General features: G+C 45.9%; 1 protein-coding gene across 7 annotated transcripts in view; it reads right to left on the bottom strand.

Annotated features, from left to right (window-relative positions):
- Positions 1-374: 374 nt before the first annotated feature.
- The window catches only part of MAPKAP1 (MAPK associated protein 1), a 241,660-nt gene continuing 227,668 nt past the window's right edge, over positions 375-14,366 (bottom strand). For all 7 annotated transcript variants that reach the window (XM_081281928.1, XM_081281927.1, XM_081281930.1 and 4 more), the window contains 2 exons: positions 4,764-4,861; positions 375-915 (listed from right to left, as the gene is read on the bottom strand). In XM_081281928.1, coding sequence (XP_081138054.1) covers positions 790-915; positions 4,764-4,861 — 224 coding nt within the window. In that variant the 3' untranslated portion in view covers positions 375-789. The remainder of the gene's footprint in view (positions 916-4,763; positions 4,862-14,366) is intronic.

Here is a 14,366-nt window from a genome sequence, read left to right as displayed (position 1 = left end):
AGAAATGGAGAGGCCACTCTAGCCGGGAGTAGCATGGCCCGAAGATGTCTCCACATCGTCCCAAGACCCATTTCTGAAATCAGAGGTGCTGGGGTGTGTTGAGGAGGAAGGCTCCTGAAGAGGAAAGTGACAGCCTTGGACACACAGCACCCTGCCCTCGTTCCTAACTCAGTTACTTCCTTAACTATCCTCAGAGCAAATGCACTCATTTAAACAAATAGCATAGTTAAAACTATTGACTAAGCCTTAAACATTTCTTCTGAGAAATCGAACCATAGCTTTTCCAATCTGCCTGTTCAATATGGGAACAGATTTTAAAGAGAATAACATAATCAATCTCTACCCCAAAGAATGGTCCATCATACCAACCATGATAAAGAGTACACCTGTTTATTAAAAGGAAAAAAAGAAATATACACTTTTGTTCTTCATTTGCTTTAAGAAATTTGATCAAGTTGCAAGGAAATATCTGGCATGGCTATGTACATCCTCGGGCAGGGTCATCGGGCAGTGAAGGCAGCTGGACAGCACATGGTTCTGCCAGGGGGTGGTCTGGCCCTGGGCATTGTTACTCAAAGCCACCACCAATCAGGCTGCAGTCCCCTGGCAATGTCCCCTGTCCTCCAACCTAGATGCCCCCTGGCCCCACCCCCTGCCCAAGAGCCCACTGACCCTGTGCCCGTGAGTTGGCCTCCCCCAGGCACTGCAGAGCACGGGGTGGGCTCTAGGGCCACCTGGCCCTGGCAGGCAGCTCAATCTGTGGCAACAGATTGAGGCTGGGGGCCAGTGTCACTGCTGCCCTGATTTCTTCTCCTTCTGGAAGCTGAAGCTTGTACGTCTGTTCAGTTTTCTTTGTTTTTGAGCAAAATATTCAGCCCGGGCGGTGCTTGCTCGTGATTCCAGGATGTAGTTAACCTAGGAAGCAAGAGGACATAGCTCGTCACTTGCCAGCCATGCGTGCTGCTTGCCTGGGGCAAAGCAGGGCAGGAGGAAGGCCCGCTCTGGGCTGGGTGCAGGTGCTTTTGTGTGGCTGGACTCCAGGAACCCAGCACACTGGCAGGAGGGATACGGTCCTGCTCTGGTTCAGGCTCCTCTGTCCCCGAGTGCTGGGGCTTCTTGATCCCAGCCCCAGTGCTTGAACTGAGCTGCCCCAAGGTCTGCCCTGGCTGTGGTTCTGCCCTTGCCTGCTCGGACTTGCACAGAACCTCCGAGCTTCACCTTCCATAGGAGACAGACGAAACCATCGTGGGGACGACAGAGCAAGACAGGGCTCTCCATTCAGACCCCCATCAGCTTCCAGCACTATTTCCTTTAATGCTCCGGGGCCTTGAAGCCAAGGCTCATTCAACCTAAAGGAAAGGGAGGCTCCGAAAGGAGACCAAGGGGGCTGAAGTCAGGGCCAGGGCCGTGAAGATGCTCAGCTGTCTGCTGCTCTCTGCACTCCCCTGCAGGGGTGTGTGTGTCTTTCAGGGTCACATGAGCAGCGCCCACACTGCACAGAGCCGCCTCCTCAGACACGGCCTGCTGTCACCGGGCTGGAATTTGAGTGAACACCATGGCTTCTCCGAGCCCTCACATTTCTACAAGTTATAGAAATAGAACTAGTTTCTAGTCTAGAAATAGACTAGAAACCCAAGTCTCCTGGCGAGGGAAGGCAGCTGGCACCATGCTGGTTCTACTCTGAGGGCCACTTGTCCTGGGCCTGGAGGGAGGGGCCTCTGAGAAGCCAAGAAGGAACCAGAGGCTCTGGAGGAGACAGCAAGAATGGCAGTTGCAGGACCCAGGCTCTGACACTGTCCCTCCTAACTTTCTGCTCTGATCGTCACCAGCAGCAGGCGGGGAGGGCCGGTGTGTGGGTCCAGAAAGCCTGACACGTTCGGCCACTGCCTCGCCAAGGAACCAGCTGAGAGCAATAAATCATGAGGCCTGCAGGCCGGGTGCACGTCTGGGACAATGCAGACAATGTATGGAAACGGGAGGTTTTATCATTTTTAATAAAAGCAATCTTTGGATTATATTGTTTGCACACTCAGCCAACCTAGAGTTTTCAGTGTAGTTTTGGCACATGCAATTTGACAAAAGCATTTTAAAATGATCCTTAACAAGCCAACTATTTCCTAAATTTATTATCTTCAGTGCTTTGTGATAATCACATAGATAATTTTAATGGAAGATTAATGTAATAATCAAAAGATAAAAACGCCCTTTGGTCTGCCATTAGCTGGTTAATATGCTGTGGCTTAAAACTTGCACAATTTTATGCACTATAGAGTGTTTCACTTTCAATGCATTTTACAGCTTAAGGCATAAAAATATAGGGAGTTTTCATGGTCAATAAAGCCACAACGTCCGTCACTCGATCACGAGAAGAACCTGATTTGAAGAGCCCAACGATTCCTCGGAGATTCATCTCCAAGCCTACAGAATCAGGGACCACACATGGCTTAGCTCAATTAGGTTCTGGTGTAATTAGGGCAGCTCTACAAGTCCTCGGGGCCAGGTTCAAGTTGAGGCTCCACTCTGATGTGCTTTGTGGCCTTGAGCCTCCAACTCCTCATCTATAAAATGGGGACAACATCCACATTCTGCAGGACAGTTGGGAAGATTGGATGAGATAACGAACATGAAATATGTGTAGCCAGTCTCAAAAAATTGGGAGATGTTAATATTTCTATAAGGGGCGAGACACGATGAGGTGAAGTGACGGAGAGCATCAGCTCTTCCTCTCACCTCTCCTTGTACCCTGTCCTCTGATGAAAGCTCTCATTTCATGTAAAACTCCTGAGAGAGACTGACCCTGTAGAGCCTCTAAGGGCAACATTTCTGCTAAATTCCTGGGCACGGGGCTGGGCTCTGTTAGCCAGTGCTGGTGCCTGCCCCGACACCATGGGAATGTGGCTAAGACCAAGTACTCCAATTGCCATAAAAATCAGAAGTGGGGGAAGTGAAGTTTAATCTTCCATCAGGACCACGATCATTAGCTCTGAGTAAATCAGGCCTGGGCTCGCTGCGACTCTCCTGGAGTCTTCTGCATGATGCAATATTTCTACAAACATTTTGATTTGAAAACAGACATTTTAGGGGAGGCGACAGGCCTCAGGGATTTTGCAGAAAAGCATCTGCTTCCAGGGAGCATTTGGTCCTGTAAAATGATTTCTTTGCACTTGATCTTCCACAGTCTCATATTGAAGTCATAAACCTGTGTTTCTGTCATCAATCTGCTGTTGTGAAAATTATTTTGATGTCAAACACAGGATTATAATTTCACTAGAATCCTTCTCAAGTCTTGAATATTTTAATGCTGGCTATAAAAATAAGTCCAGTCCCTGACGGGGTACTGGAATATTTCTTCACCTACTCCCCAAACACTTGGCAGTTCCTTGGGCTGTCTTGTGATGATCTCAGCTTGCTGGTGGCCACAGTGCCGGGTGGGTACATTGTTTTCACTTTCTGTCTGAGGGAGGCTTGGTCAAGGTGGTCATGAATCTCCCACCTTCCATTCCACTGACCATCTCGCCCTAACTATCCTCCCAGCAGCATGAGGCTTCTGACTTCTCTCCTGCTACTTCCAAAGACCTCTGCAGTCATGGGACTTGAGCTCAAAATATGCCTGAGAAGCGATTCCATTTGGTTGGAATCTCCCATTCAATTCTTTAAGGCTACACACATCTGGGGGATTAGGAACATAAATTCTGGAACCTGTTAAGCCTAGGGTCGAGTTCTAGTTCTGCTAAGAGTCACCATCCTGGCTAAGTTACTTTTCTTTGAGCCTCATCACCCAGAAAATGGGAACAATTGGATGTGCCTGTCTCGTGGCCCTATGAAAGACTGGGTCTAAGAAGCCAGACTGGGTCTAAGAAGCCCCCGGCCCAGGTCCTGTACAGGGCAGTCCCTCAGCGTATCTTCACGGCTTCAATTGTCACTGCCTGATTGATGAGTCTCCTCTTGAGAAGAGAATGGACCATGCCTAAAGTCCTGGCATGCGGCATCTGCTCTGCATGCTGGCAGCCCTTTGGTGGGGTGGGGCAGCATCAGTACCATGACCCCACCTCATAGGTGGGAAAACCGAGGCTCAGAGAGTTGGGGTCACACAACCAGAGGTGGGGGAGTCAATTCTGGTTCAAACCCCTCCGCCTGTGCCCTTCACAGGTTGCTAGACAGTGCCTTCTCTCACGTCATTCAGGTCCTGCTCTCCCCGATTCCCATCTACCTGGTACCCTGTGACTATAATCATCTCTTGTGAATTTTCTGTTTCATCCTGTCTCCCCTGACAAAGGCAGGGCTCTCTGGGGACAGGGACTGGCCTGTCACCATGGTATCTGGAGCTCAGGGTGGACTGCTGCGGTTGGTAAAGCCCAGTAGGAGCTGGTGCGTTTCAACAGGTGCTGATGGGCACCCCAAGCACGATGAAGCCTTTTCCCAGCAACTGTCTCCTTGGGTCTGCTCCAGGGGCCTGAGGAGCTGCTGCCAGGGCTCAGAGGGAGATAAACGGTGCATGGAAGGACCACAGGGATACAGGAGGAGCAGGACCATTAGGGGCTGGGAGGCAGCTGAAGGGGGTCCTGCTTCAGCTAGACTGACATGGAGCTGCTGACCTCAAGGCCTGGCTTGGGCCTGGTGCGCATCAGCAGGGCCACCAGTTCCCTCATCTACAAAACTGGGCCCAGGAACCAAGTCCTACTGGGAGGGAAAGTGGCTGAAGCCAGGCCAGACAGGGCACAGGCAGGAGCATTCGACCCGTCCCTGAGTCAAGGAGCACTCACCTTGAGCACGATTTCATTGATGGTAGCAGCGTCAGACTCAAAGTAGAGGTGTTTATAGTCATGATTGCTTAGATACGTGAGTTTAAATATTGCATGACCTGGAGAGACAGAGAGAGGGAGGCAGTGATGAGGGTCCCATGAGTGCTCCCCTCACCATCCCGACTGGAGGGTAGGTGGAGGCTGGGCAGATGTCCTGTTCCTGGAGTGGCTGGTCTTCACATCCCAGGCTGGGTGTAAAATGGACAGTAAAGGAGAACAGACTGAGTGGCCAGCCGGGCCTGCTCCACTCTGGAGTGTGTGCAGGCAGTGCCACCCCAGGAAGGCTCCTGCACAGGCTCTGCATTACCACGGGGCTGCTTCCATACGATAACTGTGTGGAAAGGGAATATTTTTAAGGTAGAGCCAACTGACCCCAAATTATTACTCTGGAAATGAACTAACACTGTTTAAAGTCAAGTCAACACAGCAGGCAGGGCAGGGCCAACCGCAGACCCTTCCTGGAGCTTCTGCTCCACGGCCTGGGCTCCTAGAGGAGCAGGAAATCCTGCTGGAGGGGTTCCTGGCCTTGTGTCCCAGATGGAAGCTGATGTCCCCATGTCCCCACAGGCAGCCTGTGGTGCTGCCCTGACCTCTGCACAGGCTCTGTATCACCTCGGATGCCCTCTTACTGACCTTTGTGCAAAGGCCTTGCTGGCCCTTGGTGACCTGGCTCAAATGGTGCCACACTGGGCGAGTCTTCATTGACCATGGCCAGGTGGAGGCCTGCCCTGCACGCGGCTTGTTAAGGAAACCTGTTTCTTGTTTTGCCACACCTGCAGCCATGTCTGCGCTTCCTGTGCTTGACCTCTGGGCCAGACACAGCAACCAGATCCCTCTTCGGAAATGACACAGATGCCGGCCAGCCTGGCGACTCTTGGTCTTAGCCCATATGAAGGTCCCTTATCTGCATGTGCTGTCCTTGGGTTCTGGGAGCCCCAGAAGCTCTCTAAGAACTAACTCTTTATTCTTAGCTATTTTGAAACTGGTTTCCATTATTGGCACCAAAAGAACATTGTCCAAGAGCGACACGTCATTGATGCTCGGCAAACCTGCCTAAAGCCAGGAGCAGGGGGGTCCCATATCCACCTGCGGCCGGCCTCCTGCATCAGCCAGAAACGCTTCCCCTGGTCTGCTCCAGTGGATCTCAGTGCCTGAAGATTAAAATTCAGCATATCCTTCCAGTAGACCTCCTCATTCGTTGTCCTTTTAATTGAAGAAGTGGCTGGTCAGTTATTAATTAATAATATATCACCCATATTACTGTAAGTTCACCTCTTTCCGGGAGAAATCTTGGAGACTTTATTTACAGTAGCTAATTTTTCAGATCTCCAAAAATAAACTGATATATGCTGTACATTTATGGCCAGAAAAGTTGAGCTGCTGGTATTTTATCCTGGAAATATCATTACGATATACTAATTGTGACTATAAATCGTATATTGAAAAAATTAGCTGATAATTTCTTAAAAACCCCACTTTCAGTCACTTGACAAATTTAGCTTGATTCTAAATCATGGCACTAAAAGTCAGAATGCTTGACTGGAAGCTAATCACTGTTAATATACAAATTACTTATTTCTGATAAGGGAGTGAATCTTGAATCTTACTTAAATCGGGGTGTGTGTGTGTCTGTAGTCATCATCATAGAACACTGGAGTCTTGCTGGTGACATCACCATGTGAAGGAACAATAGAGATACCTTTGTTGGCCATCTATGAAGGACACAGGGCTGTGAAGGACGAACAGAGACAACCCCCGCAGGAGCCCTTACTGCTGACATGTGGCCATGACAGACACAGATACCAGAGCCTAGGGCTAGAAAGGACCAGAAGGTCTTAGGGAGGCCCGCAGACCTGAAGCTTCGGGGTTCACTGGCCCCTCTGATAAGTGATCTCATGCACGGTCTATACCACCTGCTCCTGCTCGTCACTGACAAAACTAAATCTCAAGATGCAGGGAGCATGTTTGCCTGGAAAGCTGAGACACCATTAAAGACAGTCTGGGACTTTAGGTATAGTCAAACCTAAAAATGGCACTTGGGATGTGCAGCTTGCGTGGGCCTGGGGCCTCAGGAAGAATGCCTGGATACTCTCCCCTTGGGGCTGTGTCACCACGGAGCCTGTCAACTGCAGGCTCACAGGGGAGAGGGACAACAGTCATGTGGAAGAAAAAAAAATTATCCCAAACCAAGTCTCCTGAAAGGTCAGCTGACCCCATGCCTGTGCTCTGTGTTTTGCTGTGCATGGGGGGCTGTGGGTCCCTTGCCTGTCCCCTGTGTTCATTCTAGTGTCCGGCTAAGGGAGAGGAGCAGGTAGAATGAAGAAGAGCCATCTTGCCCGACCTCTGATGTGCTCTTCCCTCCCAGTGAAACCGCTCACCCCACCAGGAGGGAATGGAGGGGTCCATCTGGAGTGCTGTGTTTGTACCAAAACAATTAAAGTTGTCATTTAGTAACCAGGCTAAGGCTGGTGGACAGCCACAGCAGTGGAGAGCCAGGAGCAAGAGCCCTGGGGTATAAATCATATACTGAAAAAATTAGCTGATAATTGTCCCTTGAGCCTAATTCAAGGGCAGCAGCCATGTTTTCACCCATGCTAGACACCACAGGACAAAGGGGAGCTCATTCCCAGGAGCTCTTGCTTGAAGGCCTGCTGTTTTGATGGATGTCCAGGAGGGCAATTTTACTCAGTCCAGGCTCTGCCAAGAGCACAGGCTAGTGCAAGGGACAGGAAATGAACACAGACAGTCCAGTGTAGTGAGCACTAGGGGGATGGTGAGCACAGGGAGCTGCCGTGGAGACGCGGAGGTAGAGGTGGCTGGCTTGGAGTGAGGAGGGCCCTCAAGGACAGTTTCTTGGAGAGCTGACACTTGAGCAATCTTGGAGGACAGGGTGTTAGCTGAGTGTAATAAGTCAGGGGCCACACAGCAAGGACACAGCACTGACAAACTGGCTCTGTGGGAGCCCCCGAGTAGAGCAGGGTCATGCATGATGGGCAAGTAGGAGGTGACATGGGAAAACGTGAGCTTCATGAGCTGATAGGGCCACTAGTGTGTTCTGAGCAGACAGTAAAATAAATGGGAGAACTGTGTTTCTGGATGTTCCCTGGACCCATGGAGGCAGCGAGACCAGATGCACAGTCACAAAGGTAGGTGTGGATGTGGTTTTGATCTTGACAGGTGCAGGAAGCGTGCTGAAAAGGGACTGCTAGAGGACCACACAGAAGAGAACACGGCAGAACTGTGGACTTCTACATCAGAATAATAGCTAATCATCAGAACTCACACTGTATAGCTTTAACCAATCCAAACCTATACAGTCAAACTTAACAAGTTAATTCACCACTTGCTGAAAACAAATCTGTCAATAAACACAAGTAATTAATGCTACATGCTAAATTTTTACTAGAAGTGTCAGGGAAGATGGAACAAGCTGCACGTGAACACTGATGAACTGAGTAAGAAGAGTCTGTGTCACCCTCTGCCAGCCTCAGTGTCTCCAGGTCACCTTGGGAAGGCATAAAGAGGGCTCAGGTCACCTTCTTGGCTGCAGCCCACTAGGGCATCTGTCTCGGGCATTAGAGGGAATCAGGTGGGCAAGTTACCCTCAAAATTTCGAAGAATACCAGCAATTTCATAGGAAAGAGGTAAGCCACGGGAGCACAGTGCCTCTATCAAAGTGTCAGCCGAGAAAAACTGTATATCAAAGTCAATATTCCACTTAGTTCCAATTAACTTGCCTGGACTGTTAAATTCTGCTTGGAAATTAAGGCAACCCTGGAAACCTGACATGCTGAGAATAAAAACATGAACCCTGGAGGTAGAGTTGGGGTGAGCTCCACCTGTGGGGTTTCGTGTCATCACCTCCACACATATGATTACAACTACACGATGTATGCACATTACACCTACACATGCATGAATGTGTCTATCTCATATACATCCCTGGGCTCAATGGGTGGTGGTAATTCGTTACAACTGTGATGGAACTGATACTTGAAGATAAAATGTTCATTACTTTAAAGATTTTGATTTTAATTTGTCCTTGTCTGAACAGTCTAGCTTTTACAGTGCTGTAGGAATAAAATGCAATGTAACATGGTATAAATGTGGCATCTAAGTACTGGTCACACACTCAAGGAAGACACTGAAACTATACATCTGCTTTTGAATATTGAAATGAAAATGTGGATATGCAAAAATGTATTTACACGAACATTTTTTTTTTCAAAGTAAACCAGAGAAGATGGAATCTAACACTGAGCAGAAACCAATTAGCAGCACGAATGTCAGAAGTGGAGACGTTTGAGCTTCTTTTTTTTTTTTTTTTTAAAGAAAGAGGAGAGGGGGAGAGGGAGAGAGAATTTTTTTTTTTAATATTTATTTTTCAGTTCTCGGCAGACACAACATCTTTGTTGGTATGTGGTGCTGAGGATCGAACCCGGGCCTCACACATGCCAGGCAAGCGCGCTACCACTTGAGCCACATCCCCAGCCCCACGTTTGAGCTTCTGTGCTTTAATTTATCTTCTGCATTATGCATTTGAAACAGGTTCCTCAGGCCCTTGCAGGGGAGAAGCCACCCTAGAAAGACTGCTGGTACCTAGAAATGGGGCAGCTAAGGCTAAGAGGACAGCGACTTGGACACCCCCTGCCAAAACAGTGCTTAGCTTCCCACTGCAGATTGTGGACAGGAGGGTCCCTTAGTATACTTGGTGGCACTGTGGCTGGTAATGACTAGTCAAAGATGGGGCTTCCAAATGAGCCTGAATCCACCTTTGTCTAAAATTCCTTGTCAAGAACACCAGAAATAAACTTGAATTTCTTTCTGCTTCAATTAAAAAATTACATGAAAAATTGCTAGAAATACAGAAGACAAAGGAAAACCTGCCACATTTCACTCCATGATCCTAACATTGGTACACAAGGACATCACGGTCACTTTTCTAGCTGTCTTCATGTTTTTCACATGGTTGTAATCATTTTATTCCTACAGCATTGTATGCTAAAATCTGAGCTAAATTTCTTTTAAACTTAACATTTTATCATACCCCTGCCTCTGCTGCAACACAGTCTGTCTCTACAACCATTTCTGTTGCAGGGGATGGAACCTAGGGGTGCTCTACTACTTAACTACATCCCTAGCACTTTTTTTTTTTTTTATATATTGAGACAAAGTCTCACTAAACTAAAGTTTGGCCTCAAACTTGGGATCTTCCCGCCTCAGCCTCCTGAGCAGCTGGGGTTAAGGTGTGCACCTACATACTTGGCCCTAGCCATCTCTTTCAATGGCTGCACTTCACTCCAGTATGGAGATGTGCACCATAGTTCATGCTGCTGACTCCTGGGCATCTGGCTTAGCATAAATGGCCAGCATCATAAAGAAGGCCACGAGGAATTTTTTTTTAAGCATTTCTCAATTCCTTTATAACAGGCACGATACTTTTAAAAAAATGAATTTCTAGGGTCTGATTTTTCCTGATCCCCCTGGTTTGGAAAGGGTGTGGGAAACTCCCATTGGGCTTCTTGGGAGAAACTGATGGAGGTGTACTTTCTTTGGGAAAGGCTGTACTTCTGTAGGTGCTTGTAGGAAAGGCTGGGCTGGGTCTCTCTGGTCTCGGAGCTGAACACGCATGCCTTCTTGGGCCTCGCTGTGAGCATCAGCCCCGAGTTGCCTGCAGAGCTTCAGTTCAATGTAACTCAACTGGCAATTCAACTGCTGCTCCTCCCTGAGCATCCAGAAGAGAGGCGGAGGGACTATAATGACCTCTCTGACTGTTGGAGCAGCTGCATCTGACCTATTTATACTTCTGCCTGTACTTTTCAAACTCGCTTTTTGGTTCTTTCCTGTAAACATAATTAAGTCTAATTATAAAAACTCCTACAGCAACGTGATTTCCCCCCTTCCTCTAATATAGTGAAAACACTCCTGCTAAGGCCACTACACCCTCAATGTTGAGAGCCCCTGAAGAGCCTTCTCAGCTGTATCCGATATTTCCTGAAGACCCCGTACCTGGGTTTCCACCCCGTACCTGGGTTTCCATGGAGCCACAGCCACCTGGTTCTTCAGGCCAGTTCTCTTGCCAGTTTCTTTTTCCTCTCTGTCTTCACTCCCTCCTTCCTGTTAATGGTGATCCTCCTGTGTTCCACCTTGCTCTTCACCTCTTCTAACTTTACTTGTATCCTCTGTCAAGTTTGCCTCTTGGATTTTAATTACTACTCAATATGGAATCTAAAATCTCATTAGTGGGGCTGTGGTTATAACTCAGTGGTAGAGCACTTGCCTAGCATGTGTGAGGCCCTGGGTTCGATCCACAGCACCATATAAAACAATAAATAAACAAAATAAAAGTATTGTGTCCAGCTACAACTAAAAAATAAATGTTTTAAAAAATAAAAGTATAAAAATTACAATTACAAAAAATTATTAAAAAATAAAACCTTGGGGCTAGAATTGTAGCTCAGAGGTATAGAGCGCTTGCCTAGCATGTGTGAGGCACTGGGTTTGATTCTCGGCACCACATATAAAAAAATAAAAATAAAGGTCCACTGACCACTAAAAAATGTATTTGAAAAACAAACAAACAAATAAAACCTCATTAGTAAACTTTCTGTACTCAGTTGCATTAAAATCCATTAGTTGGGTTTCACACTCTGAATCTTTTTGTAACATCGTGCGGTAGTCTGGGAAATACTGGTTTACTAAGCTGTGCTGACCTTCCAGATGTTGAAATATTTTATTATACACCATCAAAAAAAATTACCTTCATCAATAGCACCACTGATGCCCATCAGAAAAGTCTTTAAGCAACGAGAAGCCAACCTCACAGCGATGAAAACTAGTTTTCACCCGAAGACTTGAATTTCATCACTGGCACAGAGCACTGTCACTTGTTTCCTTGAAGTGATAGGTCCACTTCCTTTACTTTTAAAAAAATGTCTGCCAAAGACTCAATTTTGGATAACCATAGTTTGTCAGTCATTCTTTCAGATAAAAATAACTTTGTAAGTGTTTTGCCTTAAGAAACAAGAATACTACTTCCGTATGCAGCAGAAATGCTTTTATGTACTTCAGGGAGTGAATTAAGAGCAAAGGGTTAGGGGGCCTTTTGATGATTTCATTGAAGTCTAAGCTGTTTCAATAACCAAGTATTAACTAATTCTTAAGCTCTTATTCTTAAGCTTTTGAAAGTTAGCAAAAAATAAGTTCTGTATCTGGAAATTTCCTCCATGGAAGGAACTCAGTCTGTGACAAGCTAGAATTTGCAAGTGTTCTATGTGAGGCTAATTAACAATAACAAGGCCTCATCTATCCAGAATCACCTGCATTTAACCAGCTCTAGGAAAAGAGGCCAGATAAGTAAGCATGGTTGAAGTTTGTTAAAAAGACTTTATAAAGCCTGAGTTGGTGCTGGGCTAGTCATCTACGAGAAAGAAGCACAGACATCTGACTGTTTGGTTTTGTGTCAGTGGCAGAGAGAAAAGCACAGCCTGTTATCCTTTCTATATAACTTTGGACAAGCGGCGCAACTTCTTTGAGCCGCAGTTTACTCACTTGATGGGTGGGAATAATATCTGCCTCCCAGAGTTATTAGGAGTATATAATGCTAGGGTAAAGTCAAATGATCTTGAAGTTACATAACAAATGTAGATAAAACCCAAAATAGCTGCAAGAGTTACGTGACACATGTGAAGCCTTGGAACACTGCCTGATAGGAGAGGGTCCCTTTTTCCTTCACTTTCTAAGACAAACTTTTTCTATAAAGGGCCAGAGGGTAAATATTTTAGGTTTTATGAGCCAAGGGGCAAAATTAAGGATATTTTATAATACAGGTCTACTATGAGGATAGTGTTTTTTTTTTTTTTTTGCCTTAGTTGAGGGATGATATTTTACCTAAATAGAATTCTAAATTAACTGTTCCCTATCATGAAATCAATTGCAAATATTCATCTGCAAAAAATCATTTTTATCTTACAAGACACGAAAACAGGGGTGGGTTGGATTTGGCCTGTGGGCCAGTTTGCCAATCCTTGCTCAGAGGTTTCGCTTGCTCAATTCCTTTCTCTTGGTTCATTCCATACAGTTGCTAACAGTGACACTTCAAGCACTCTTTAATTTCTGTGTAGATTTGGGTTCCTATCTGGTATTTTCCTCCTCTAGCCTTTAACATTTCTTGTAGTGAAGGTTTAGTGGTGACAAATTCTTACATTTCTTGATTGTATGAAGTGTCTTTATTTCAACTTCATTTCTGAATGATATTTCACTGAATATAGACTTTCAGGTTGACAGATTTTCTTTTAGCATGTCGAGATGCCACTCCATTGTCTTCTGGATTGCATTATTTCTGATGGGAAGTCAGCAATCAATCTTATCTCAGTTCCTCTACACAGCATATCTTCTCTCTTTGGCTGCTTAAAGATATTTCTCTTTGTCACTGGTTCTTGGAAATTTGATTATGATGTGCCTTAATGTGTTTTTAATATATATTTATCCTGCTTAGCCTTTGCTGGGCTTCCAAGAGTGGCGGTTTGATATTTTTAACCAAATTTTGAATAGTTTTTCTATTCCCTGACACCGTAAGTACGTATATTAGAACACTTGACATTATTCCACAGGCTCTATTCTTTTCATCCACTTTTCCTTCTGTGTTTCAGTTAGAATCGTTTGTATTGTTCTGTTTTATGGGTCACTGATTGTGCTGGCAGATTCTGAAGTGGCTCCCATTGATCCCACCACCTGCTCTTCATGCTCCTATGTAATCCTCTGGTATTGTTTATGGGCTGGACTTATAGTGGCTTTCTTCTAATTAGATAAACGATTTGACAGACATGCTGGATGTCATTTCTGAGATGAGGCTATCAAGGACTGACTTCTTCCTTGCTACCACCCTCTTGCTCTTATTTACTTTGATGAAGCCAACTACCATCTTGGGAGCATCCCTATGGAGAGGCCCATGTGATAAGGAACTGAACAAACTCAACTCTGCCATAAGCAGATTCCATCCCAGTTGAACAAATGGCTCAGGCTCTGGCTGACATCTTTACTGGGTCTTATGAGGCTATGCTAGTTCCCTGACCCACCAGACTATACCATAAGCCAACACCAAATTTGGGGGCAATTTGTTATGTAGCAATAGATCTCTCTCTCTCTCTCTCTCTCTCTCTCTCTCTCTCTCTCACACACACACACACACACACACACACACATCTTTCTTCCTAATCTAATTTGCTCCCATTAGTGAATATTTTGATCCAGGTGTTATTATTTTCATTTCTTTTTAAAAATATTTTTAATATTTTTAGTTGTAGTTGGACACAATACCTTTATTTTATTTACTTATTTTTATGTGGTGCTAAGGATTGAACCCAGGGCCTTGCATGTGCTAGGTGAATGCTCTACCGCTGAGCCCCAACCCCAGCCCAAGGTGTTATTATTTTCTTAGCTCTACATTTTTTCTTTTTCTAAAATATTTTTTTTTAGTTGTAGTTGGACACAATACCTTTATTTTATTTATTTTTATGTGATGCTGAGGATCGAACCCAGGACCTCACAAGTGCCAGGCAAGCG

This window comes from Spermophilus citellus (assembly GCF_964194105.1).
Source record: "Spermophilus citellus genome assembly, chromosome: 2".
NCBI lineage: Eukaryota > Metazoa > Chordata > Mammalia > Rodentia > Sciuridae > Spermophilus > Spermophilus citellus.
The sequence above is the reverse complement of the archived record's forward strand: the minus strand, read 5'-3'. Positions and strand labels throughout refer to the sequence as shown.